The sequence below is a fragment of the Spermophilus citellus genome, assembly GCF_964194105.1.
Source record: "Spermophilus citellus genome assembly, chromosome: 11".
NCBI lineage: Eukaryota > Metazoa > Chordata > Mammalia > Rodentia > Sciuridae > Spermophilus > Spermophilus citellus.
In genome coordinates, this window is record NC_138192.1 from 114592385 (window position 1) to 114618546 (window position 26162).

The window sequence follows — 26162 nt, forward strand, 5'->3', positions numbered from 1 at the left end:
AATTTTTCCATTATGTTCCTTTCATAACCAATTTCAATAAAAGATATAAATATCCCAAAGCTAAACCTATACTTACAACTGAGCAATGGCTAGTTGAGGATGATTCATTCTTCTCTGGTAGCAGCAATAATGATTTCATATTTTCATTGTCTGTATAATCCACAGGCCGCAGACCAAATATGTTACTGGTAAAATAAATGCAGATGGGTCTAAGTAAATAAAATGTGTGACTTGATTCTTAACAAAATGGATGTACTGGTGGAATAATTGTTTTAACATCCTTAATGATACACAATGTTAATGAAAATAAATGACTCAGAACTCACATTAGGCACATGGATACAGTATCAAAAGCTACTGAATTCAATGAAGAAAGATGTGAAATTTCAATATGACACCAAATCATTACACAGTATTTTTAATTGAATATGTTTTAACTTATATTTGAATTTTTCCACAACTCTCATTTTCTGTATTCATATTCACATTTTAAAACATGGTTTCCTAATCATTAATCACTGCGGGTGAGATGCTTTCACATGCAAATATAAATCATTTACTATAGCTATTATAGGCTCTATAGTCTGTATAAACAAATACAAAATTAGATAACACAGCATAGGCATTTAGATCCATTAGAAGGAAAACTATGCTGCATGACAAATAATTTAATAAAGCAGAAAACATGGCACTTTAAAAATTAATTTTAATACATATATATACTCTAATCTATAATAATCACAGCCATAACAGAACAAACCATTGTGGTCCAGAGAGCAATTTGATGTAGACTTCTCAGCATGCACTGATTCACAAGATACAGTGTTACACTGAAGAGACTTTACATCACAGTAGGAGCCCCTTATTTTATAGACAGGAAAATAGAGAAGAACAGTTTCCAATGACTAGACTAAGATAACATGCTCTTGTTCTTTCCAGTAAGATTCAATGCTGTCCATCCACTGTCTCTCAATTGTAAGTAATTCTTACAACCTCAGGACTCTTATCTATTCCACTTCTTTACATATGGTCTGTAATCAGCTTGGAAAATATTCATGCATTCAATTTCAATAGCTATTTTTTTTTTTTTTTTAATGTACCAAGAACTCTTCCAGGCTCTAAAGAACCAATGAGATAAAAGGTTATTCTACCTTCACAAAGCTCAATGGGCAAAATAGAGAAAAGCAAACAGAAGGGACTTTGCAGTCTGGTGAAGGTTCCAAGGTCTGAAAAGGGAATGAAGAGAAGGTAGAATAAGAATAGAAAAGTGTATGTGAAGGCCTTTAAGCAAGGTAGCACAGTAAATCAGAAACAGAAGATAAGAAAAGAGAAAGTGAAGAAAGAGAGTAAGACATGCACCACAGGGAATGAATGGGGTGATGGGTAAAGAGGCGTTCTGGATTGTAAGCTGCAGCCACATTATGTAAAAACAAAGGGGTGGTGTTCAAGAACTGAACTTCCACCTCAGAACAGTTTCCTAAGCAGCCATAAGCAGGAGAGAAGGCACTAACAGAGTACGCTGGTTAAGTGCAGGGGTTGCAGAACCCGACTGCCTAAACTTAAATTCCAGCTCTGCCAATCAAAAGCTATGTGACCTTAGACAAATCATTTAAGCCTCTTGTGCCTCTGTTTCTTCATCTGTAAAATGGAAATAATAATATAGCCTATTTTCTAAAATTACAAGGATGAAATGAATTAATACATCAAAACCACTTAAAACAGTGCTTGGCAGACATATTGTCTGAGTAACTGCCTTAACATTGTCAAAGTGCATTTTTAGAAGACAGATTAAAAAGGAAAGTAAGGGAACATAGTAAGTTATATCTGAAGTATATCATTTCCCTCGATTTTACGATATACTTCATGTAGGATTTATAATGATAATTTGCATGTTTAGTAAGGGAAAAGTAAAGAAGCATGTGTTCTGAATATTACAATGAGAATAAAATTTCATTTTCTGTTTGGTACAATCTAAAGAGTGTAAGGAGGTAAATGAAAATCCTTTTCCTAACAGGATTCTTTCTGTTCACCAAGACTGATGGAAAGGAAGGGTTAAGCTGAATGTTTCAACTTTGCCCCAAGGGCAAAGTTCACAATGCAGGTAAAACCCTTCAACGTCCTTTTCCCTACAGGAATGACACAGTAGAAACTGCTTGCGACTGTGCACTGAGTGAAAAACACCACAAGTAAAAAGGGAAAAGTACAAATTTAAACTTGTACTCAAACACACAGATCATCCAATCTGCAAAAGCAAATACAAAAAAGGCATTTTTACTAATGCTAAACCCGTCACCCATGACAGAAAGCCAACATGGTCCATAAATGAAATCCTTTATGAACAAGTACAAAATTGCAAATATAAAGATTTAATTTTTCAAGTCATTTTGCCTATTATGAACAGAAAAAAGTACAATCATTGAAAAAAGTTAACATGTTTTCTTAAAGCTGTAAAACATAAATTATCCTTGTTGTAGGTGATTTCACTTTTTAGAGAATTAACTAGCACAGGAAGACAATTAATAGGTCCAATGATCCATATAATATTTTCTAGCTAAGAATTCAATGTTTTGCCAAGGAAAAGTCTGTTAATAGCAGACCAAATACCAAATTCTAAATCCTACATAGCTGTTATTTAAAAAAAAAAAAAAAAAAAGCATTTGATATTTTCCACAAGGGTGAGAACTTTAGTCCTGGGTTTGCACTGGGATATACATAAAGAAGTGGGGCAGACGGATGGCCAACAAGACTTTGAACAGTTAACAATACAAAAATTCCCAGATAATAAATATTATAAAAGATATAAAAATTTTTCTCAATATCTGAGATTAAAATAGAACTCTTGGGCAATGAATTCTTAGCTCAGAAAGGCAAATTACTTGAGCAAAAAACAAGTAAATTCAGAGTTAAATGAATTAGCATTATTTAAAAAGTTTACATAACAAAAGCTGAAAATACATTAAAAGCTATTAAAGTGTGACTTCACAGTAAAATGGAAAAATGTTCAAATTAATTAAAAAAAAAAGATAAAATCTGAAATAAAGACATGACTTTGTACTGCATGGTCATTCCCTCCATAACGACTCAGGGCCCCAAAACCTTGCAATAAAAAAATTCAACATCCGAGCATAGCCTCTAAGGGAAAAAACTGGGTTGGGAAGACATCACTGAGAACCTATAAATTACATAATGAAGATGGCAAATAAAGAGTGTCGACTATATTTTTAATTTGTGCTATATATGGTTAATTCTTGGATATCATGCCTTATAAGATTTCAAAATTTCCTCCCTATACTCAAGAAGTTTTTTAATTCAATTGGCTTTGCAGTGATAATATTCCATTCTTTCTTTTTTTTTTTTATTTAATATCTGGTCTTCCATTAACAGTTACCTAAATATATCACTGAGCTGTTGACTCTCCCCACTTTCTGGGCTACAAAAAGGTTCTCAGTTATATTTACATTTTATAAAACACTACTGAAAAGACAGTTCTTAAGCACTGCCTCCACTATCAGGGTCATGTGGTCTGAGCATCACTCATTACAATCTAATTCCAGAACCTTAAAATTTTCTAATCTGGCTCCCCCAGTCCTCTTCTAACAAGTTTTTCTCTCTCCTAAAGACATCTAAAATAACTGGAGGCTGGATTTTGTCTTTTTTTTTTTTTCCTTCTCTCTCCCCCAGAACTATATTACAAAAATTTTACTCCTTTCTATAGTTTGGTTTACCTCTAACTGAAATAATTAAAACTAAAATTCATACAGCAGCAGAAAAGTTGTAAAGTTTAATGAAAATACAGAAATGCACTACATAATGCCATTTTGGTCAACAAATGACCACATATATAACACTGGTCCTGTGAGATTATACTGCCTAATGATGTCACAGCCATCTTAGTTTATGTAGGACAGGATGCTCACACAACAATGAAATCACTTAACAAGGCCATTTCTCAGAATGTATCCCCATTGTTAGGTAAAAGAAGACCATGTACCAAATACTGAGTAAAATCTTCATATGGTGTGAGGATATGGTCCTTTTATCAAACATGCTTTCAGCAGAATTATTGCTTTCTTATATATTTGGTGTAACAAAAATCAAAAAAATACTTTAGCTACAGGGCCCTGAAATATGTGAAAACAGAAACAATATTGTTTTAGCATTCAGTATACAAAAAGACTACCACAGCATCTGATTAAAAAATACATAAAGAAAGATTTCAAGTTTTAAGGGTTTGTGATGTCAACATTATACATGTGGGAAATAAAACAGGGATGGTATTTCCTTACAGACCCTGTTTCATTGCTATGTTCAGTGCTAACCACCAGCACAATAATCTTCTTGGGCATCCTCCTGAAAAATCATAGCCTCAGATAAAACTGCAAAACAGGCAGTTTGTTTTTATAGTCCCACAGGAACTATGTAAGCATAAACTTAGTGGGATAAAAAAAAGTCCATCTTCTCTTTAATGCCTGATTCCTCTATTAGTTAATTGGTATTTCAGAGTAATACCACTAATAACAAAATTGGAGAGATCTCTAAAAAGCATATAATATGTAAGTTATCAAAATAGATAATGTTGTACCACCTCAGGGTACAAGCTTATTTCTGCAAGATACTCTATTCATGATCCAGAAGAAAAAAGACTGGAAGCATTCTGATTACTTTTAAAAAAATAAGAGTATAATTTTGATATCAAAATCTGAAGGCAAAACATGAAAAATCTCAAATTATTCTAACTTATAATTATGCAAAACTCCTAGTGAACTGACATACATATTTGTTTGAAGAAGCTGTGTGCCATAGTACATGCATACAGTCCCAGCTACTGAGAAGGCTGAGGCAGGAGAAGAGTTGGGCCTAAGAGTTTGAAGCCAGGCTCGGCAACTAGGAATCTGAAGCTAGTCTCAGCAACATAATGAGAACCGGTCTCAAAAAAGGAAAAAGAGAAAAAAATAAAATAAAAAGAATAGTTATGATGATAAGAATAACAACAATATACCACACCAAGTTTATCTTGAGAATTCAAGAATGGTTCAACATTAAATATATGAGATGGGGTCTCATGTATTTGTGACATCACCACACAAAAAGTACAGGATCATTTCATATAATATGAAAGTCATTTAATAAAATACAGACTTATTAAAATAATGGTAAACAACTAGAAGGAAGCTTCCACAGAACAATAAAAAACTTCAATATTTATAATATCAATGTCAAATTGATTGTAAACCTACAGTCAGAATTTACAAAAAGGACAAAACAAACAAGCTATCACCATTATTTAACAATAATTCTTCTATATGCTTGGACAATTGTAGTAAGAAATGAAAATTAATAAATCATAATGATATTCTTAATATAAGGTGTTGGCTGGATAGAAAAGGGACTAAAATCAATAGTTTTCCTATATATCAGGAGTAAGTTATATTTATTAATAAAGCATTAAATTAACTAGGTCATCAAAAGAACTAAATACCTAAAATAACCTCAAAAAATAGTTATGTGTATCTGTACACACACACACACACACACACACACACATATACAAAAGATTAAAAACTTTGTAAGATATATGAAACAGAAGACCTAAAACATACGAGGGTCTTGAATGAAAAAGTAACCTTAATAATCCACTGCAATCTATATTCCTACTCAATTTCAACCAAAATCCTAGTACAATATTTTTTAAACTTGAGAATACTGGCAAATTGGAGAGGGGGATAAAATGGCCTTAAAAGTTATAATACTACAAGAATTGCCTCGGGCAGTCACAATCCCCAAAAGATAACATACCACAATGCCAGAAGGGCAAGAGAGGAAGAATTCTCCTTGGGAACACATGATATTTATTCAAACAAGAACCAGGAACCAGATCCTTTACTATTAAAAAAAGAGTATTACTTATAGAAACTTGGTTTTCAACATATTTGTCACACTTACAGTAAAGCTGGTAGCAAAAGGAGGCAATTTCTCTCTTATCTCATCTGACTTTTTATCAAAAGAGGAAAAAGTATACCACATCTCCATTTGTTCAAACACTTGATGATTTTCTCCATACAAAATTGTATGTATAGACTATATTAGGCATTTGGCTGAGCCTGGAAGGGCAAACATGATCCCTGATCAATAAAACATGCAATCTAAAAAGAAGATAATATAAAGTAAACACACCAGCACTTAAACTGTGTGACCAGGGAGAACCACTATAGACAAACATGAGGAATCAGGAAAAGCAACCAAAAGGAAGTGCTATCTGAGATGAAACTCAAAAGAATGAGAAATTTATTACCAAAATGAATACTCCAGAGGAAAAAATAAAAGCATATGTAAAGGCTTTTTTTGTTTGTTCATTTTTCCACAATAGCCTGGCACATTTTAAGGAAATAAAAATTCAGAAAGGCTAGTGAAAAAAAATTCTTATAGGAAAGGGGGACAAGAGGTTCAGTGGTAAGACAGACAAAGTTGAAGAGGTAAGTAGTGCCAGACCACACAGGGTCTTAAAAATCATACTTTGGAGTTTAAAGTTTATTTTAAAAACATTATGAGGGAGGAAGCGAAGAGTTTTAAGCAAATACTTAATCTGACAGAACTTGTATTTTTTGAAAATACTCAGGCAGCAGAATGGGTAATGAATTAAAGAAGAACAATCTGAAAAGGAGGAGGCCAGCAGGACACTGGTAAGACCAATTAGGTGAACAAGAACTACTATCAAACAAAAAGCAAAAAACCACAGGGACAGTATTTCAGAATGATAATCAACAGTCTACAAAATATATAACAATGTTTAGAAACAGAGACCATACTATTATGCCCAAGAACTACATTAACAACTGCATCTGACTTTTGACTGAGACCTTTTTATCCAGTATCAATCCTATCTTCTTTTGTTAAATAAACCCCTCTTCCCAACTGTATCACATGTAACTATTTAATTAAAAATTAAATACACTTTAAAGTACAGTTTCTCAGTAGTGATAGCTAATTTTCAAGTGTTCTATATCTACAGATGGCTACTAGCTACTGAATGCCCAGCATTGATATAAACATTTCCATCACCAGAGAAAGGACTACTGGACAGTGCTGGGCTATACATAAACCTAAGTCTGTCACTTCTTTAGGTAAGTATATTTAAAACAAGTGCCTGTCCTCTCTGAGAAGACACCTGTGAAGGCAGGCTCATTCACTGTCTCATACCCACTCCTTGTATATTAATAAGTCCTCATACTACAATGAAGAATCATGGTGTACAAACCACAAAGACAGGCTCTGTGTTTTGGCTCATTAATCCTCACTATGCTTTGAAGAAATAGAAAAGCAGCAGGCATCACCCATGTTTTATAGGTGAGGACACCAAGGCATAGAAATTAACCTGCCTGAGGCTATAAAGTCAATAATGGAGTCACAAATAAAAGCTGGATTCCCTAACACCCTGACCAGTGCTCCATTCATTATAGTAGTCATGGCTGATTTAAGAACCCCAGGATGGAAACTATTCAGTTTCACCTGACCCAAGAAACCATTTGCTTTATCAAATGGCTTGCTACACCCTCAGGAGGGTCAAATCTGTTAGGTCCTTATATAGACATAGATATCTCTATTAGATTCATGTATACACACACACACACACACACACACACACACAGAAAAAAAAGTAAAAAAAAAAAAAATATATATATATATATATATCTCCATATCCCTTGAGTATGCCCCAACCCCCAAGTATCTTATGACTTGTGAAAAGAAATAAAGGAGATTAGACACACTTACTGAAACTAACAGCACTAAGGTATGGTACATTCTTGCATTATTATTTTGTTTTTCAATTATGTTAAATTGTTACCTATAAAATATTACAACTTAGAAGCTCTATATTTTCCAATTCTTATTTTCCTCTGTAAACTGGGTAAGCCTGACTTTTGTGTGCTCTTTCAAAACCTATAGAAGCAACTGGGGCACAGAGAGGCAATTCTGACATTTTCATTTCAACTACCTAATTAACTGAAAAGAGTAAAATAATATATAGGGAGAAATGAGCCAAGTTACAGATTAAAGATATAAAATCTACATACGGCATTTGCTTGTGATACTCTTGACAATAGCAATTTTAAAATGCAGCCGCCAGCATTCACTAATGTGCCTCTGTGCCCTGACACTGCAAAACAATTTACTCAGAGCCTCATTTGAATAATGTGAAAAATCTAGGAAATAATTCTACTGCACTTGCCTAATATCTGAAATCTTATATATTTTAACTGTTGTTATACTAAATATGCAGAAAAAGGCATGAAGAAATGAAATATTTAAACTAATTCTAATGAATCTGAGAGCACAAAAAAATAATTAAGTCTATAAATTTTTATAAATAAGCATGAATCAATCTACAGAATATAAACACTAAGAGAATTTGCCCATAAAATAAAGTTTCCAAAATGGAAACTATTGGCAACTGTTTCTGAAAAAATATAGCAAATCTCCAGTATGTAAAGTCTCATCAAGAAAAAGAGCACACATGCTGATTTGAAATATGGAACCTAATGGTCACATCTAACTCTACTTTTAGAAAAGAGAGGAAAACATCAACTTGGGTAGAACAGTCTTTGCTTCATCATGTACCTTGATTTGAGAATACAAGTCAATTTAAAAACAATTTTTAAGAGGACTACTTACACCGCATTCCGGGAGGCTCCACAGGACAGTAACAACCTGACTATATCCACGTGCCCATTCCTGGCTGCATCATGAAGTGGTGAGTCATTCTGGTAGCCAGTGGTGTTCACCAATGCCTTATGTTGGAGCAGCAATTCCACTACCTTCAGGTGCCCATGGTTGCAGGCTTCGTGCTAATTCAGTTAAAAACAACAACAACAACAACAACAAAAAAGTGGGGGCAGGGGGAAGGATGAGGAAAAGTGAAGGATAATATAATACCACCATACTTAGAGAAATAAATGGAAACCTCAGTCAGTAAACTTATCCTTACCTAAATACTCATACAGACTATAGGGTTGATGGAAGAGTAAAACTCACTGTGAATAAATCATCTTTGTGGTGAGATATGTGGTAATCAAAAATCTGTGCAATTCACAGAAAAGAAGAGCCATGGGTAAAGCACTCTTCTTTGTTGTTGTTGTTTTAAAGACAATGCAGCTTTAAACCAACTATAGCTCCTCAATTGTTCCACAATACTTTTAGAGCATTAAGGAAAAAAGACCTGGTATTTAACAACCAGAGCATGTATAAAATCTGAAATTCTCTAAGGCTGAAGAAAATGCACTGTATCAGGTCAATACTAAATGGCAGACCAGCACACAGACACGTGCACCCAGTAGAGTGAATGGCCTAAGAGTTATTTAAAAGACAAGTTCTCTGCTAAAGTTAGAGGTTGTTGGATGGCTGGTGTCAGTGATATCAGAACTAACACAGTAGGCTTTCAAAACAGCTTACTAAATAAATAACAGAACTGCTAACAATGGAATATTCAAAGATATATTACATGCAAATCTTTCTTTATGTCTAATGAGCTTCCAAAAATTTCACTATATTGTATTCTCATAATCTCTGGTATATTGTGCTTTCTTTAGCACATATCAATTCATAATAGGCAACACTACATTCAACATGTCTAAGTCTGTAACTAGGAAAAAGGAACTCAAACTAGGCTTCAGATCCTTGAAATTACCCACTGACCTTTACTACCATTTGCCTTAGTGGCATTAAAAATAAATAAATAAATAACTTTTCTTTGAAAAGTTTAGCCAGCCTTTGGATTCTAAACAATAAAGTGACTGTGATCCAGACTAAACCCTCCCAGTTTAAGAATTTGCTAAGGAAAAGTCATTATATATACCTTTCAACCTTTTCTGCATCTAGCCTAATGACAGCCTCCTAATTTCTGTGCTTAACTTCTTGTTTAAAGGATAAAGAAAAACCCTCATTTGCTGACACTCTATGCTTTCATTCAAATATCATGCTTTTGTCTTAATGTAATTAATGCATATAGCAATTGTTTCCAAGTTTTTTTACCATTCTTTTTCCAAAGTATTCTTCACATTGCTTTTATAGTAATAACAAGTAAAGACTTAAGACACTTAATTAGGTTCCAGTGACATGCTATGCTATAGAACGAATCCTGATGTTCATTAACTCTATACATTAGTTAAATTCAGCAATGTAGTATAACTGGATTCCTAAATTTAAAGGTAGTTAAAAGGCAGCCAATTTCTTGTCTGTCAAAACTGAAAAGTTAAGATGGAAAATAATTATTTTTTATACTTAATAAAAACATAAATTCTTCAGTTTAAAATGAGTATAGAGATGGCAGAGGCTGATATATGGACATCATAAAACTATAAACTTTAAGAACTATGAACATAAAGAGAAGAAGAATAAAAAAAAGTAGATACCCGGCACCAGAAACAAACAAAACAAACTAGAAAACTACCAATGGTGTCCATCCAGCATGGTCTTTAACATTCGGATCACTTCCGTTTTGCAAGAGGTATTCAACAGAAGGAACATCACCCTAGTAGAACAATGAAAAAGAAAAACATTAAAAAATATCAAAAACTGGGGGTGTAGTTCAGTGGTACAGTGACTGCCAAGCATTCAGGAGGCCCTGGGTTCAATTCCCCAGTATTGCTGGGAGGGAAAAAGGTATCAAGAACATAAGGAAGATACTTAGGGTTTTGGGCTTTTTGTTTTTTTAAAGATTCCATCTTCTTCAAGAAAAAGTTAAGCTTAAATCTTTTCTCTACTATCTATTGCTCAAGAACTAAGAAATATTAGGCTATGCATGTATGAATAGTACCAATATATTGCATTATACTGTCTATCCTTGAATATGGAATACAAAATTTTTATTAGCAACCCATATTCAAAATTCATCTCAAGATACTATATAAATAATCCTGGCCAAAGATCATCTGATCATGATGAAGTTTTTAAAGTTGTCATTTCATTTGTGCAAAAATCCTTTTTGCGCATACATGAAAATGATATCTGAGTATTATTTAAAACAAACACTATTTATGGCCAAGAAAGGTACTGAGTGAAGCCAATGTTAAACTGCTAAAATCTGTTACTTTATTGGCACTTACTTTATTTATCCTAACACATTAATTTAGTTTATATTCACCTTATTTGCTTAGAGGTATTTCATGGCAGAAGCAGTAGCTATTTAAAATGGCAGAAAAGGGATCAGAAGAACATATTCAAAACAACACATGAAATAAACATTCGATGTTTATTCCCAAGTTCAAGATTTAAAATCATCATCCATTATCAATTAACTGAATTGCAGAAAATAAATTTTGACAAATCTATGATATTCCTTACAAAATCTTTCCTACTACACAAAAGGTTTTCAATCCTTATTTCAACACTCTGGAAGTATATGCAATTATTTTATAACATCAGCTCATGGATATAGTGGAGAAAAAAGGAAAAAAAGATATGAATAAGAAAAACATTTTTGTAATCAAAGCCTGTTTTTGAAAAAGATGAATAAAATCAAGAATAGGTGAATTAAATTAAGGCACAAGACAAGGAAAACAAATTAAAGGCAGACAATACTAATTCTATCTTTAAGTTATTAAGGTACTTTTCATTGTTAAATGATATTAAAATTAAATCCCTTTCCAATTTTGAACTTTCTGTGTCTTATGTATCCTGATCTAACTAAATCCGAATATAAGTGAATGGAACTAAGAAGCCATCTTTCGAAAAAAATAAATGACATAGCTTGGAAACTATGTTGCCAACCTCCAATGAAAGTGAACCCTGGTAAATAAATTAAGACTGAAAGAATTAATCTCAGGGAATATCTCATCTCACTCTTCTTTCTTTCTTTCTTTATTTTTTGGTGGGGGGAAGGACTGAAAAATTGAACCCAAGCCCTCACACATGCTGGGCACACATTCCACCACTCAGCTAAACTAGGCCAAATTTCTACTGTTCCTTTTCCCCAAACTAAGACCTTAATATAATATGCAAAGATATCTGACATCTTTATTTCTCTCTTTTCTTCCTTCCTCCCTCCCTCTCTCCCTCCCTCCCTCTTTCTTTCTTTCAGTATTGGTCAATTCTTAAAGCCTTCTTAAAAAATCTCTAGTTGGGGGCTGATAATGTAGCTCAGTGTAGAGTACTTGGCTAGCATGTACAAGATCCTGGGTTCAATCCCTAGTACCACCAGAAACATCTAACTACAAAATAAAAGTTATCGCCTCTTTTTAAAACAATGTCAGGCTTTAGGAAGAAGAATGGCATTCATGCAGTAAGATGAAGACAAAATTCTCTTGAAATTATACCATTTCAGGTCACAGTAAATATAACTAAATCTGTTCTTTTAGGATTAACAGGAGAGGTATAGTTTAACTAAATTCACACACACCAAAAAAAAAAAAAAAAAACCAAAAAAAAAAAAAAACCACTGAATTTATTTTGAAGAAGGCTAAATAAATAAGCTACATATGACAGAAAATACATATACAATGTTGTGAATTATTTTGTGAAACACTTCTTTAATGGAGATGAAATCTCCTACCCCCAATACTTTTTAAATTTATGTGTGTGTGGGATTGAACCCGGGGTGCTCAACCACTGAGACACATCTCCATCCTCCATTATTTTCTATTTTGACACAGGGTCTCACTAAGCTGCGTAAGGCCTGGAACCTGCTATCTTCCTGTCTTAGCCTAGTGAGTTGCTGGGATAACAGACAACCATGCCCAGCTTAATTTATATTTTTTAAACTGAGACATAAAACATAAAAATTATACTCATTTATGGGGAATGATGCTTTGGTATATGTATACATTATATAATGTTTATATTTAAATAGACATATCTATCTCCTATCATTTCTTTATCCTACCTTTTTGAAATATATAATACATATTATCATCTTCTATACTCATCCCATTATGCAACAGCACACCAGAACCTCTTACTCTTATCTAACTATATTTAGCCAATACTCTTGAAATGAAAATTTTCCTCTATTTGGTGGATGTGTACAAGTCACTAATCCCCTAAATATAATTAACATTTGATTTTTAAGAATTTTTTGCTTTTTAAAAAATTACTTCTATTTTCATATTTTGGCTACTTCTCAAGTAAAGAACCTTTAGAAGGTAGCTTAAGGTTTTAAAATAAATTCACACGCATCATGTTTTTATTGTCTTAAATTAAAACAAAATAACGTTAAAGGTTTAACCGACCTAAAAATAAGCATTATATACGTTCCAAACTGATTATCCTAGTTACAAAAACCCCCCACATTTTCCCAAAATCCCTTAGCTTGCAAATTCTGTTCTTCCAGTATAACATGTATTTAGCAACTTTTGTTCTACACCCAAGTCAGTTCCAAATGAATTCAGGAATATCTACCGAGAAATAAATTTGAATTATTTTAAGCAATCCCCTGAACACCGAAGAGATAAACAGCCAGAACCATACACATTCCTTACCTTCAACATGAAAGTATCCACAAAAATACACATGCACACACAAACCCTCCTCAAAAGTTCCCTTGCTTTGATTCTATATGGTAATAACAAAAAGTATAATCTAAAGAAGTCCAGAAAATATAAACACAAGTACAGAATGGAAGTCATATGGAACATTAAAATAGAATAGAAATAGAGTGACAGTCTGGAGAATACAGAAATTTCTTTTAAGTCACTATTTTCTTTCATGTCACCTCTTCATATTATTAAAGGTGTCTTCTATTAATATTTCACCACTTGAAATGTATAACTGATTAGCAAACTCCTTACTTCTTATATCCAATCTGCTTTCTCCTCTCTAGTACTTAAAAATTTGTCATATTTTCATCTTTCTACTTTATGTAAATTTATAGTCACGCACATAAATAAAATTATGATAATTAGATAGGGTCCAATGTAACTGGATAGGCTTGAACTGATATGAAGTTTCCAGGAAATAAATTAACTTCTGCTTCACATTTCTTTAAATTACTTTCTTCTCTAGAAGAATATTTTGAGAAAGAAGCACTCACTCTTATTCCTCATAACTTAGAAGAATAATTGAGGTTTCCGTAAACCACAGCTAAAAAGGGGGTGGGAGGGAAATCATCCAAGCAAAGAATTTACAAAGGCTTATAAGAAATTTAAAACAGATTTGGTATTTTCAAGTAATACTTTAAAGGCTGAGAATGTGTCCACTGAATTTTTATATGCTAACTTTTCAATGAAAGGAAAAATTCTTCACATATTCTCACATATTGCAGATTTGTGCATATTTTAGCAATATAAATTAGCTTTCCAAAAATACAAACAAAATTATTTTCCATGTTACAAAGGTAACTCTTCTAAAATATCACTAATAAAGATCTTCATAAAATCAGTAGAGAACATTACAATAAAAATTACTTACCCAGCATAGTTAAACATTTCCACAAAAAGAAAATGGACAAATAGCTAAAACTTCTCCTTTAAGCAATGAGATGTTATTTTAAAAATAAAAAAGCCATCTAGGATAGCACTATAAAATGTTAAACACTTCTCTAACTTCTTAGAATTTACTTAATAATTTCATAAATGATTCTGACTACCTACTCAATATTACAATAAATCACTACAATTATAAAAGCAGACTTGCACGTGAATGGTGGGAGACTCACTGGAAGATGTGAATGCTGACTCCAAGGTGGTTCCACAAATTAAAATTGTGAACATATCATAAATGCCAGTTTACTTTCATGTCCTTTACTTTCTCATGAAGTTAGTATGCAGGACACATAAAAATGATGTGACTTATTAGTATAGTGAGTTTCAAAGTCAAACCCTGAAGGAGACACCTCCCTAGGGATTTGCTCAGCTCTATCTACTCAGCAGATCTCCACCAGCTTTGCTATAGTTTAAGCAGACCATGCCTTTAAGTTGCCTTCAAAATATAATCTATTATGTCTGAATCACAAATACATCATGGCATGCCAGCTTTGAGCCATTCTATCTCACTTGTTCAGTGCTGTGGCATGATTTACAAGTAACTATGGCCATGTTAAGAATCTGTGCCACCCCATTAGGCTTGCAGAAAGAGGGAAAGAACAACATAAAAGAGAGGAATGTGGAGGGTCAAAGAAAACTTTAGATATAAAACGGATAGGACTTCCTCATCCCACTGATTCCTACTTTTAGGTCCCCTTCTTCGTCCAAGAGAAGACTGTTTTATTCTTTAAATAAAACCTGGCATGCTTCTCTGGTGTTATACTTCAATATGGGAGAAAATAGGACTCCACACGGGAACTGGCAGTATCATATTTGGAAGTCCCACTGAGATCTACACCAAGGTGGGAAGATGGCAGCGGGAAGTGAGTAAGCCGCTCCGTGCTCCGTGCCCGCAGAGTATGTTGCCGTGTCTTAAAAGATGAAGTAAAGATCATTAAAGGAGATCTGTCCACAAAGACTCAGCACCGTGTCAAGAAAGGGGCCTAGGTGGAGTGAATCTGCCACGACTCCAGCCAAGGTGGAGTGAGTCCATCACGACTTCTGCGCGAGCAGTAAGGCTGCAGCCCCCGAGCTGCCTGGCTCCCTCGGCCCCTTCTCCTTCTCCTCTCCGCCTTTCCGCTTTGCTTCTCCCCCGCCGTCTCTCCTCCCACGCTCACTCCCTAAATCTAGATCTCAATTTCTTTCCCCCACCCCGCCCACTCTCCCGCGTGTCCAGTACCTGGCCCGCGCAGGCCCCGAGGCGCTGCCTCCCCTCCCCCAGCCCGCACCCCCTCCCCGGGGGTCCCGAAGGCCACAGCTGGGCCACCACCGCTGCCGCTTCCCGCGGAGCACCATAGAGCAGACTCTTCACCACGCGAGTGAGCTGCTGAGTTAAATGGAACAGCTGATAAGATGAGTGACAATTTAAAATCTAAGTGATCCAACATGGCGGCGGACGCAGAGAGATCAAGTCTCTAACCCCTTTAGCTGCGTGAGCATAGGGAGAAGTAAACTGTCAAAATACTGCTTGCTCAGGACCACTAGGCACTGTTGAGCTGAAGGGGATCCCGGGCGAACAGTCTGCCCCTCTCAGAACACACCGAGCCCGGATTGGCTGCATTCTAGTTCTGGTTCGCCTGCTTCTCGTGACTCAGCACTAATGATCCGGCTGAAATAACTAGTCGGCCCACCTGAACTCACAGAGGTAAAAGCCAACTGAGCATGATAGTCAGACCCAGGGTATCCCTCTGCTGACAACAGAGGTCCCTTGCACCAGCTACCAGGGGAGTTGCTACCTGAGGGCAAACAAATTCGCTGGGGGTCCTCAGCCCCAAGCCCTACAAACACAGGGTCTGAGGGAGGCAAACAGAAAGGGTGTGCTCAGGCATCCATGAAAACAGGGCTCCCAGGAGCAGCAGACCCGGCGTGTAGCCAGTATTGTGGTGAGCGTCACAGGTGAGCGGGGCCTGGCTTGAGGAACCACAAGAGAAGGCCCTAGGCACTCAGGATTTGAGACCCGCACAGTCTGGGAAGAAGAGCTGAGGAACAGTAATTGGTTCCCACACATCAAGAAGAGAAGCCTGGCCCAGTTCCCACCTACTGGAAGAGAAGTTAATTGAGCTCTATGCCTGCATTTATTATTATTTTTTTTTAATGATTATTATTGGTATTTTTTTTAAATTTTATTTTCAATTTTGTTGTTCATGTTGTTGTTCTTCAACTTTCTTATTAATGGTTTCAATTTTTTTTAATTCTTTTTATTCTATTATTATTACTATTATTTTTTAAACTTTAATTTCCATTTGTTTATTATCATTATAATTTTTTTTTTGGTTTTAAATTTTTATTTTTTCGTTTTTTCTTTCTTTCTTTTCACTTTTTTTCTTTTGTCTTTTCATTTCTTTTCAATTTTCTTATTCCCCCTTTCTTGAATTCTACCTGCCTACACTCACTCTCTTTGGTGACTTCTTCCGTTCCCTTCTAATACCTCTCCTCCCAAGCATCAAATAAATTTATAAGAGTAAACAGTAACTCAGCAGTCAAACAGAACAAGAAGTATCATGAGCATAAAAAAGCAAGGAAGAAAAGGAGTACAAACAATGAAGGACAGCCTAAATACTCAGGAGGACATGGAGTCATCAGAAAAATGGCCATATAAAGAACTCAAGGAACACCTTAGACAGATGGAAAGGAACCTTAAAGATCACATTGAAAATGAATTACATAAACAGATAAAAGAAGAAGTTAAGCATCTTTATCAGGAGATAGAGATTATAAAAAAATCAAACAATAATTCTAGAAATGAAGGAAACGATAAACCAAATTAAAAACTCAATCAAGAGTATCACTAACAGAGTGGAGCAAGTAGAAGCCAGAACGTCAGATAATGAAGACAAAATATATCATCTTGAAAAGAGTCTAGCCAACTCAGATAGGCTGGTAAAAAATCACGAGAAAAACATCCAAGAGATTTGGGATAACTTAAAAAAACCAAACTTACGAGTCATCGGGATAGAGGAAGGCACAGAGATTCATGCCAAGGGAATGAGTAACTTGCTGAATGAAATAATTACAGAAAACTTTCCAGAAATGAAAAAGGAAACAGATATACAAATTGTAGATGCATACAGGACACCGAGCACACAAAATCACAGTAGACCAACGCCAAGACACATTGTTATGAAGATATCCAATATACAGAACAAAGAGAAAATATTAAAAGCTACAAGAGAAAAGAGGCAGATTACATTTAGGGGTAAACCAATAAGGTTAACAACGGATTTTATCACAGACGCTGAAAGCGAGAAGATCCTGGAACAACGGATTTCAAACACTGAAAGACAATGGATGCCAACAAAGAATTCTGTATCCAGCAAAATTAAGCTTCAGATACCACAACGAAATAAAAATCTTTCATGATAAACAAAAGCTAAAAGAATTTGTAGCCAGAAAACCAGCATTGCAAAGCATCTTGAGCAAAACTCTACATGAGGAAGAAATGAAAAACAATAACCAAAACCATCAGCGGGAAGTGCCTCGGTAAAGATAGAGGACGGGGGGGGAAAGCTAATCATGGAGAAACAAACTAAATTAGAAAAAACAAAGAGATAAATAATCAAACATGGCAGGAAGTACAAACCATATATCAATAGTAACTCTAAACGTTAATGGCTTAAACTCTCCAATAAAGTGACATAGGCTGGTAACATGGATAAAAAAACAAATCCAACAATATGCTGCCTCCAGGAGACACATCTGATTGGAAAAGACATACACAGGCTCAAGGTAAAAGGTTGGGAAAAAATATACCATGCACAGGGTCCTTGTAAGCAAGCAGGAGTGGCCATTCTCATATCGAATAAAATCGACTTCAAGACTAAGTAAATCAAAAGGGATAAGGAAGGACATTATATACTGTTAAAAGGAACCATTCACCAACAAGACATAACAATTATCAATATTTATGCACCAAATAATGGCGCTGCGACGTTCATAAAACAAACCCTCCTCAAGTTCAAGAATCAAATAGACCACAACACAATAATCATGGGTGACTTCAACACACCTCTCACACCATTGGACAGATCCTCCAAACAAAAGTTGAATAAAGAAACTATTGACCTCAATATCACAATCAATAACCTAGACTTAACTGACATATATAGAATATATCAACCATCATCAAATGGATATACTTTTTTCTCAGCAGCACATGGATCCTTCTCAAAAATAGACCATATATTATGCCATAGGGCAACCCTCAGTAAATATAAAGGGGTGGAGATAATACCATGCACTTTATCAGATCATAATGGAATGAAACTGGAAATCAATGATAAAAGAAGGAAGGAAAAATCCTACATCACATGGACAATGAACAATACGTTACTGAATGATCAATGGGTTACAGAAGACATAAAGGAGGAAATAAAAAAACTCTTAGAGATAAATGAAAACACAGACACAACATATCGGAATCTATGGGACACAATGAAAGCAGTTTTAAGAGGGAAATTCATCACCTGGAGGTCATTCCTCAAAAAAAGGAAAAACCAACAAATAAATGAGCTCACACTTCATCTCAAAGCCCTAGAAAAGGAAGAGCAAAACAACAGCAAATGTAGCAGAAGGCAAGAATTAATTAAAATCAGAGCAGAAATCAATGAAATTGAAACAAAAGAAACTATTGAAAAAATTAACAAAACAAAAAGTTGGTTCTTTGAAAAAATAAATAAGATCGACAGACCCCTAGCCATACTAACGAAGAGAAGAAGAGAAAGAACTCAAATTACTAACATACGGGATGAAAAAGGCAATATTACAACAGACGCTACAGAAATACAGAAGACAATTAGAAATTATTTTGAAAACCTATATTCCCATAAAATAGAAGATACTGAAGACATCGATAAATTCCTTAAGTCATATGATTTGCCCAGACTGAGTCAGGAGGATACTCACAACTTAAACAGACCAATATCAATAGATGAAATAGAAGAAGCAATCAAAAGACTTCCAACCAAGAAAAGCCCAGGACTGGATGGGTATACAGCGGAGTTTTACAAAACCTTTAAAGAAGAATTAATACCAATACTTTTCAAGCTATTTCAGGAAATAGAAAAAGAGGGAGCTCTGCCAAATTCATTCTATGAGGCCAACATCACCTGATTCCGAAACCAGACAAAGACACCTCAAAGAAAGAAAACTACAGACCAATATCTCTGATGAACCTAGATGCAAAAATCCTCAATAAAATTCTGGCGAATCGGATACAAAGGCACATCAAAAAAATTGTGCACCATGATCAAGTAGGATTCATCCCTGGGATGCAAGGATGGTTCAATATACGGAAATCAATAAATGTTATTCACCACATCAATAGACTTAAAGATAAGAACCATATGATCATCTCGATAGACGCAGAAAAAGCATTTGACAAAGTACAGCATCCCTTTATGTTCAAAACATTAGAAAAACTAGGGATAACAGGAACTTACCTTGACATTGTAAAAGCTATCTATGCTAAGCCTCAGGCTAGCATCATTCTGAATGGAGAAAAATTGAAGGCATTCCCTCTAAAATCTGGAACAAGACAGGGATGCCCCCTATCACCACTTCTATTCAATATAGTTCTCGAAACACTGGCCAGAGCAATTAGACAGACGAAAGAAATTAAAGGCATAAAAATAGGAAAAGAAGAACTTAAATTATCACTATTTGCGGATGACATGATTCTATACCTAGAAGACCCAAAAGGGTCTACAAAAAAACTACTAGAACTAATAAATGAATTCAGCAAAGTGGCAGGATATAAAATCAACACGCATAAATCAAAGGCATTTCTGTATATCAGTGACAAAACTTCTGAAACGGAAATGAGGAAAAACACTCCATTCACAATATCCTCAAAAAAAAAATAAATAAAATACTTGGGAATCAACCTAACAAAAGAGGTGAAAGACCTATACAATGAAAACTACAGAACCCTAAAGAGAGAAATAGAGGATCTCAGAAGAGGGAAAAATATACCTTGTTCATGGATAGGCAGAACTAACATCATCAAAATGGCGATATTACCAAAAGTTCTCTATAGGTTTAATGCAATGCCAATCAAAATCCCAATGGCATTTCTTGTAGAAATAGATAAAGCAATCGTGAAATTCATATGGAAAAATAAAAGACCCAGAATAGCAAAAACAATTCTAAGCAGGAAGTGTGAATCAGGTGGTATAGCGATACCAGATTTCAAACTATATTACAGAGCAATAGTAATAAAAACAGCATGGTACTGGTACCAGAACAGGCGGGTGGACCAATGGTACAGAATAGAGGACACAGAGACTAATCCACAAAACTACAACTATCTTATATTTAATAAAGGAGCTAAAAACATGCAATGGAGAAAGGATAGCATCTTCAACAAATGGTGTTGGGAAAACTGGAAATCCATATGCAACAAAATGAAACTGAATCCCCTCCTCTCGCCATGCACAAAAGTCAACTCAAAGTGGATCAAGGAGCTAGATATCAAATCAGAGACTCTCCGTCTGATAGAAGAAAAAGTTGGCTCTGATCTACAGATTGTGAGGTCGGGCTCAAAATTCCTTAATAGGACACCCATAGCACAAGAGTTAATAACAAGAATCAACAAATGGGACTTTCTTAAACTGAAAAGTTTTTTCTCAGCAAGAGAAACAATAAGAGAGGTAAATAGGGAGCCTACATCCTGGGAACAAATTTTTACTCCTCACACTTCAGATAGAGCCCCAATATCCAGAGTATTCAAAGAACTCAAAAAATTAGACAAAAAGAAAACAAATAACCCAATCAACAAATGGGCCAAGGACATGAACAAACACTTCACAGAGGAGGACAGACAATCAATCAACAAGTACATGAAAAAAATGCTCACCATCTCTAGCAGTCAAGGAAATGCAAATCAAAACCACCCTAAGATACCACCTCACCTCACCCCAGTAAGATTGGCAGCCATGATGAAGTCAAACAACAATGAGTGCTGGCGAGGATGTGGGGAAAAGGGTACTCTTGTACACTGCTGGTGGGACTGCAAACGGGTGCGGCCAATTTGGAAAGCAGTATGGAGATTCCTAGGAAAGCTGGGAATGGAACCACCATTTGACCCAGCTATTGCCCTTCTCGGACTATTTCCTGAAGACCTTAAAAGAGCACACTACAGGGATACTGCCACATCGATGTTCATAGCAGCACAATTCACAATTGCTAGACTGTGGAATCAACCCAGATGCCCTTCAATAGATGAATGGATAAAAAAAAATGTGGCATTTATACACCATGGAGTATTACGCAGCACTAAAAAATGACAAAATCACGGAATTTGCAGGGAAATGGATGGCACTAGAGCAGATTATGCTTAGTGAAGCTAGCCAATCCCTAAAAAACAAATACCAAATGTCTTCTTTGATATAATGAGAGCAACTAAGAACAGAACAGGGAGGAAGAGCAGGAAGAAAAGATTAACATTAAACAGAGACATGAGGTGGGAGGGAAAGGGAGAAAAAAAGGGAAATCACATGGAAATGGAGGGAGACCCTCATTGTTATACAAAATTACATATAAGAGGTTATGAGGGGAATGGGATAACAAACATGGAGGGAAATGAATTACAGTAGATGGGGTAGAGAGAGAAGATGGGAGGGGAGGGGGGGATAGTAGAGGATAGGAAAGGTAGCAGAATACATCAGTCACTAATATGGCAGTATGTAAAAATGTGATGTGTAACCGATGTGATTCTGCAATCTGTATTTGGGGTAAAAATGGGAGTTCATAACCCACTTGATTCTAATGTATGAAATATGATATGTCAAGAGCTTTGTAATGTTGTGAACAACCAATAAAAAATAAATAAATAAAATAAAAAAAATAAAAAATAAGAATCTGTGCCAGAGAACCTGGGATGACAGCGATGTTAACTCCAGTACTTACAAATTCCCACGCACTACTATGTCATCACATAATAGAAAATGGAAAATTTTCTTTATATTCTTAGTATTTTATGTTTTACTAAATCAAAAGAATGAATAATATGAGTGTTAATCAATCTCTCATAATATTATGTTTTCAACAGCATTTTCGGTATAAGTGACAGATATTCAAATAGGAACATGAGTTATAATGATATAAGAAGAGGGTTATAGAATTATGGGTGTGGGCAGAGAAGCCAAGTTTTGACTCTCTAATTACTCTAGTTGTTATGCAAATATAATAGGAAAGCAGTGCAAGAAATTAGGGAGCTAACTCTGTGGTGTTGTTCCCCAAAATGACTTCATGCTAAACCTCAATACCTGTGAATATATTAGCTTACATAGAAAAGGAACACTGCAATGTGACCAAGGATGTGGACCTTGAGAGGGGAGATTCATCTGTGCTAGTGGCCCCAATCTAATCAGTCTTTAAAAGCACAGAACCTTTCCTGGCTATGACAGAAAGAGCATGTAAGGACTCAGCCTGTTATTGCTGGATCTGAAGACAGAGGAAGAATACCACCAACTGAGGAATTTGACAGACTCTAGAACCTGGGAACAGCCTTCAGCTGAAAGACAGAAACCAAGAACTCTGCAGTTCCTGCCAACTACCCAAATAAGCAAGGGACAGATCATTCACTAAAGCCTCTGGTAACACAACTGACAGACTCATTTTAATCTGATGAGACTGATACCAAATTTCTGACTCAAAGAACTGTAAGAAAATTAATTTGCACTGTTTTAAGTCACTAAAGCTTATTATACAGAAAGCTAACACAAGTGATCAGAGAAAAAAGACAAAGGGTAATGCCAAACATGATGCCTAGAGATAAGTTTGGTACAAGATATTAAAGAATGTTAATGTTAATAAGATTCCCAAGTTCAGAGATCATTCTGCAAAGTCCTAATTGCAGCAGAGGAACCTAAACAACCCAACATAATAGTACACCTACTGCTACATTCTGTGCCCTCTCAATATACATACCAAGCATGCACAGGCAACCACACCTCCTGAACCCAAGAGAACTACATATAACTATGAAAACTGCAAGTCTACCAATATGCTTTAGGGAAAAACAACCACCAAGAAAAACCTTATCTTTTGACAACACAAAACCTGCTACTTTCCTTCATTTCCTTTGGCTGCCTTAAGAGTCACCAAATCTAAATTCATTATGCAGTAGCAACTCTTTCCTTTTTCCCTGCTCCCTGTTCCATTTTATGGTAGCTTTAACTTTAAAGCCCCTTCAAATCCTTTTCTGAAGTAGGTGGGTAAAAAACATAACTGAGATAGCAGAATTACAATATTTGGTTTTCTAGTACACCCAGATTGGTCACTCTCAGCTACAAATAAGAAAATCAGGATAAGAATAAGATGAAAATATTTTTCTACAAGAATAAATATAATGACGAATCCATTGTTTTTCCCAAGCATATGTCTCACTGAAGATCAAACTTAGGTGGGGAATATGCATTCTGTTTACAGTAATGAAAAAACAAAAACAAAAAGAAACTATTGTTAATTCATGATTTTAAAACAATAGAAATGAACAAACTTTATGTACTGTATCAGAGCCTTCCAACTTATAAGAAAAACAGCATTTAATAATTTAAGTTCAAAAGAACAAAATGGGTACATCTAATTCTAGTAAGATTCTAAGTAAGCTGACAAAACTCACACGAATCAATCATGAACATATCAACAAAGAAAGTTCACGAAGACAGGATCATGCCACTATTTTTTCCCTATCTTAATATTCTATCGTAGCTTTTTTCCACGCCTGGACCAAAAGAACACAAACTGTGGCTTGTGGGCCAATCTGACTTTGAGTATTATGTTTAATTGGTTTATATATTATTGTCCATGGCTGCTTTTGCTCTAGAATGGAAGAGTTGATCAGTCATGACATAGACCACATGGCATGCAAAGCTGTAAATATTTACTCTACCTCCTTAAGAAAGGGTTTATTAAAATGGGTGCAGTGGAACACACCAGTAATCCCAGCTATTCAGAAACTTTTCAAATTTAAGGCCAACCTGGGCAACTTAGTGAGACTCTGTCTCAAAATAAAAAATGGCTGACAATGTAGCTCAGTTGTGGAACAACCCTGGGCTGAATCCCCAGTATCACACATACGCGCGCGTGCGCACACACACACACACACACACACACACACACACAAAGGAAGAAAAATGAGGGGGGTGAGGTACCAAAACCTAGCCTAGCCTAGACCCTAGGCTCAGAATACCCTCATTAATAAGAAAAATTATTCTTAGAATCAGAAGAAAAATTCTCTACTAACATAAGTGGATGTTTGCCTGGTGGTTTGAAAATTTCCAAAATGCAAAACACAAACTAAAGTAGGTTACATCCCTATCTATTGGTAAGAAAAATGAACAAAAAAATACTATTACAATAACTACTTATGTCTATGAAGCACTGGCAACACTGAAACATTAAGATTATAATTGATCATGTGCATAGATATAATATGCATACATATGAAAACAATAACCCTCCCCAAAATCCTGATTTTATAAAACCTAAACATAGTAAATGTAAAAAATCTTGAGTTGTCTAAAGAATATGAGATCCCTAACATGGTGATTTGCAGGTCCCCTTCACCCAGCCCCTGAAGGGCAACAGTAACAGAGTAGTCTACATTAATATAAAAGTAAAGGGGAAGAAAAACAATTAAGAAATGCTCATTTTGTGCTTTTCCCTTTCTCCACACAAAAATACAGGAACTGCTGGGCATACTCAATGTCCACAGCTTGTTTTTCCCAGATGTTTTATGTTGCCCACCAGCTTCATGTTTAGGAACCTCCAAAGGATTCCTTCTACACCACCCAGTTCTCTATCCATCTAAAGATTTCATGAATTTTCCACGTGAAGTTACTGAAAGAACATAAGAGTTCCTCTAATTTAGGACTAAGCTCCACACATTATTTTTCCTATCACTTACTTGCAGGAAATCAGAGCAGTCTATAAGACTACTGAGCTTACTATCCCCTTTTATGGGCAGTACTGTGTAAACACAAGTGCACCTCATTCTCAGAAAGCTGTCCAGGTTCCAAAGAATAGCACTGCCATCCCAGGTACTGAGGTAATAATTAGAAAATTAATTTGATGAATGGCTAGTAAAAGAAATGGCTGACTGTGAGGCACAGGTAGCTCCTTTGTGGCAAACTTCCGAAGTTTGTTTTTGTTCTGTTTTCTGATACTAGGACTTTAACCCCAAGGTGCTTTACCACTGAGCCACATCCCCAGTACATATTATTTTTTGAGAAAAAGTCTTGTTAAATTGCCCAGGCTGGCCTGGATCCTCCCGCCTCAGCCTCTCAAGTCACTGGGATTAAGTATACATCACCATGCCCACCTATAGAGCCATTTGTGATAGTCAAATGCCCAGAGTCACTTGAAAAATATACATCTTTCAATGTTCCAGATTTTGGCAGGGCCCACAAGGAGCATCAGAGACAGAAGCTTGTCCCCTCTCACACAGCCTCCAGATCTTTTGCTAGGTAAAAACATCTTGCCAGCAATAACTTAGCTATTGTCTATATTCATTAAGCTTGGGAGGAATGGTTAAACAAGATGATGAAAACAGAACCAGACAACAGCAAAAGTACTTGGCAAAGCAGAAGCTGCAATATTTGAATACTAGTTTTCTCCTATAATATAAGATCATACTTCCCAGACCCAAGG

General features: G+C 35.5%; 1 protein-coding gene across 3 annotated transcripts in view; it reads right to left on the bottom strand.

Moving 5' to 3' along the window:
• Positions 1 to 26162, bottom strand: part of BARD1 (BRCA1 associated RING domain 1) — a 79146-nt gene that overhangs the window by 26688 nt on the left and 26296 nt on the right. For all 3 annotated transcript variants that reach the window (XM_081261597.1, XM_081261599.1, XM_081261598.1), the window contains 3 exons: positions 10445 to 10525; positions 8671 to 8843; positions 77 to 185 (listed from right to left, as the gene is read on the bottom strand). In XM_081261597.1, the coding sequence (XP_081117723.1) occupies positions 77 to 185; positions 8671 to 8843; positions 10445 to 10525 (363 nt within the window). The remainder of the gene's footprint in view (positions 1 to 76; positions 186 to 8670; positions 8844 to 10444; positions 10526 to 26162) is intronic.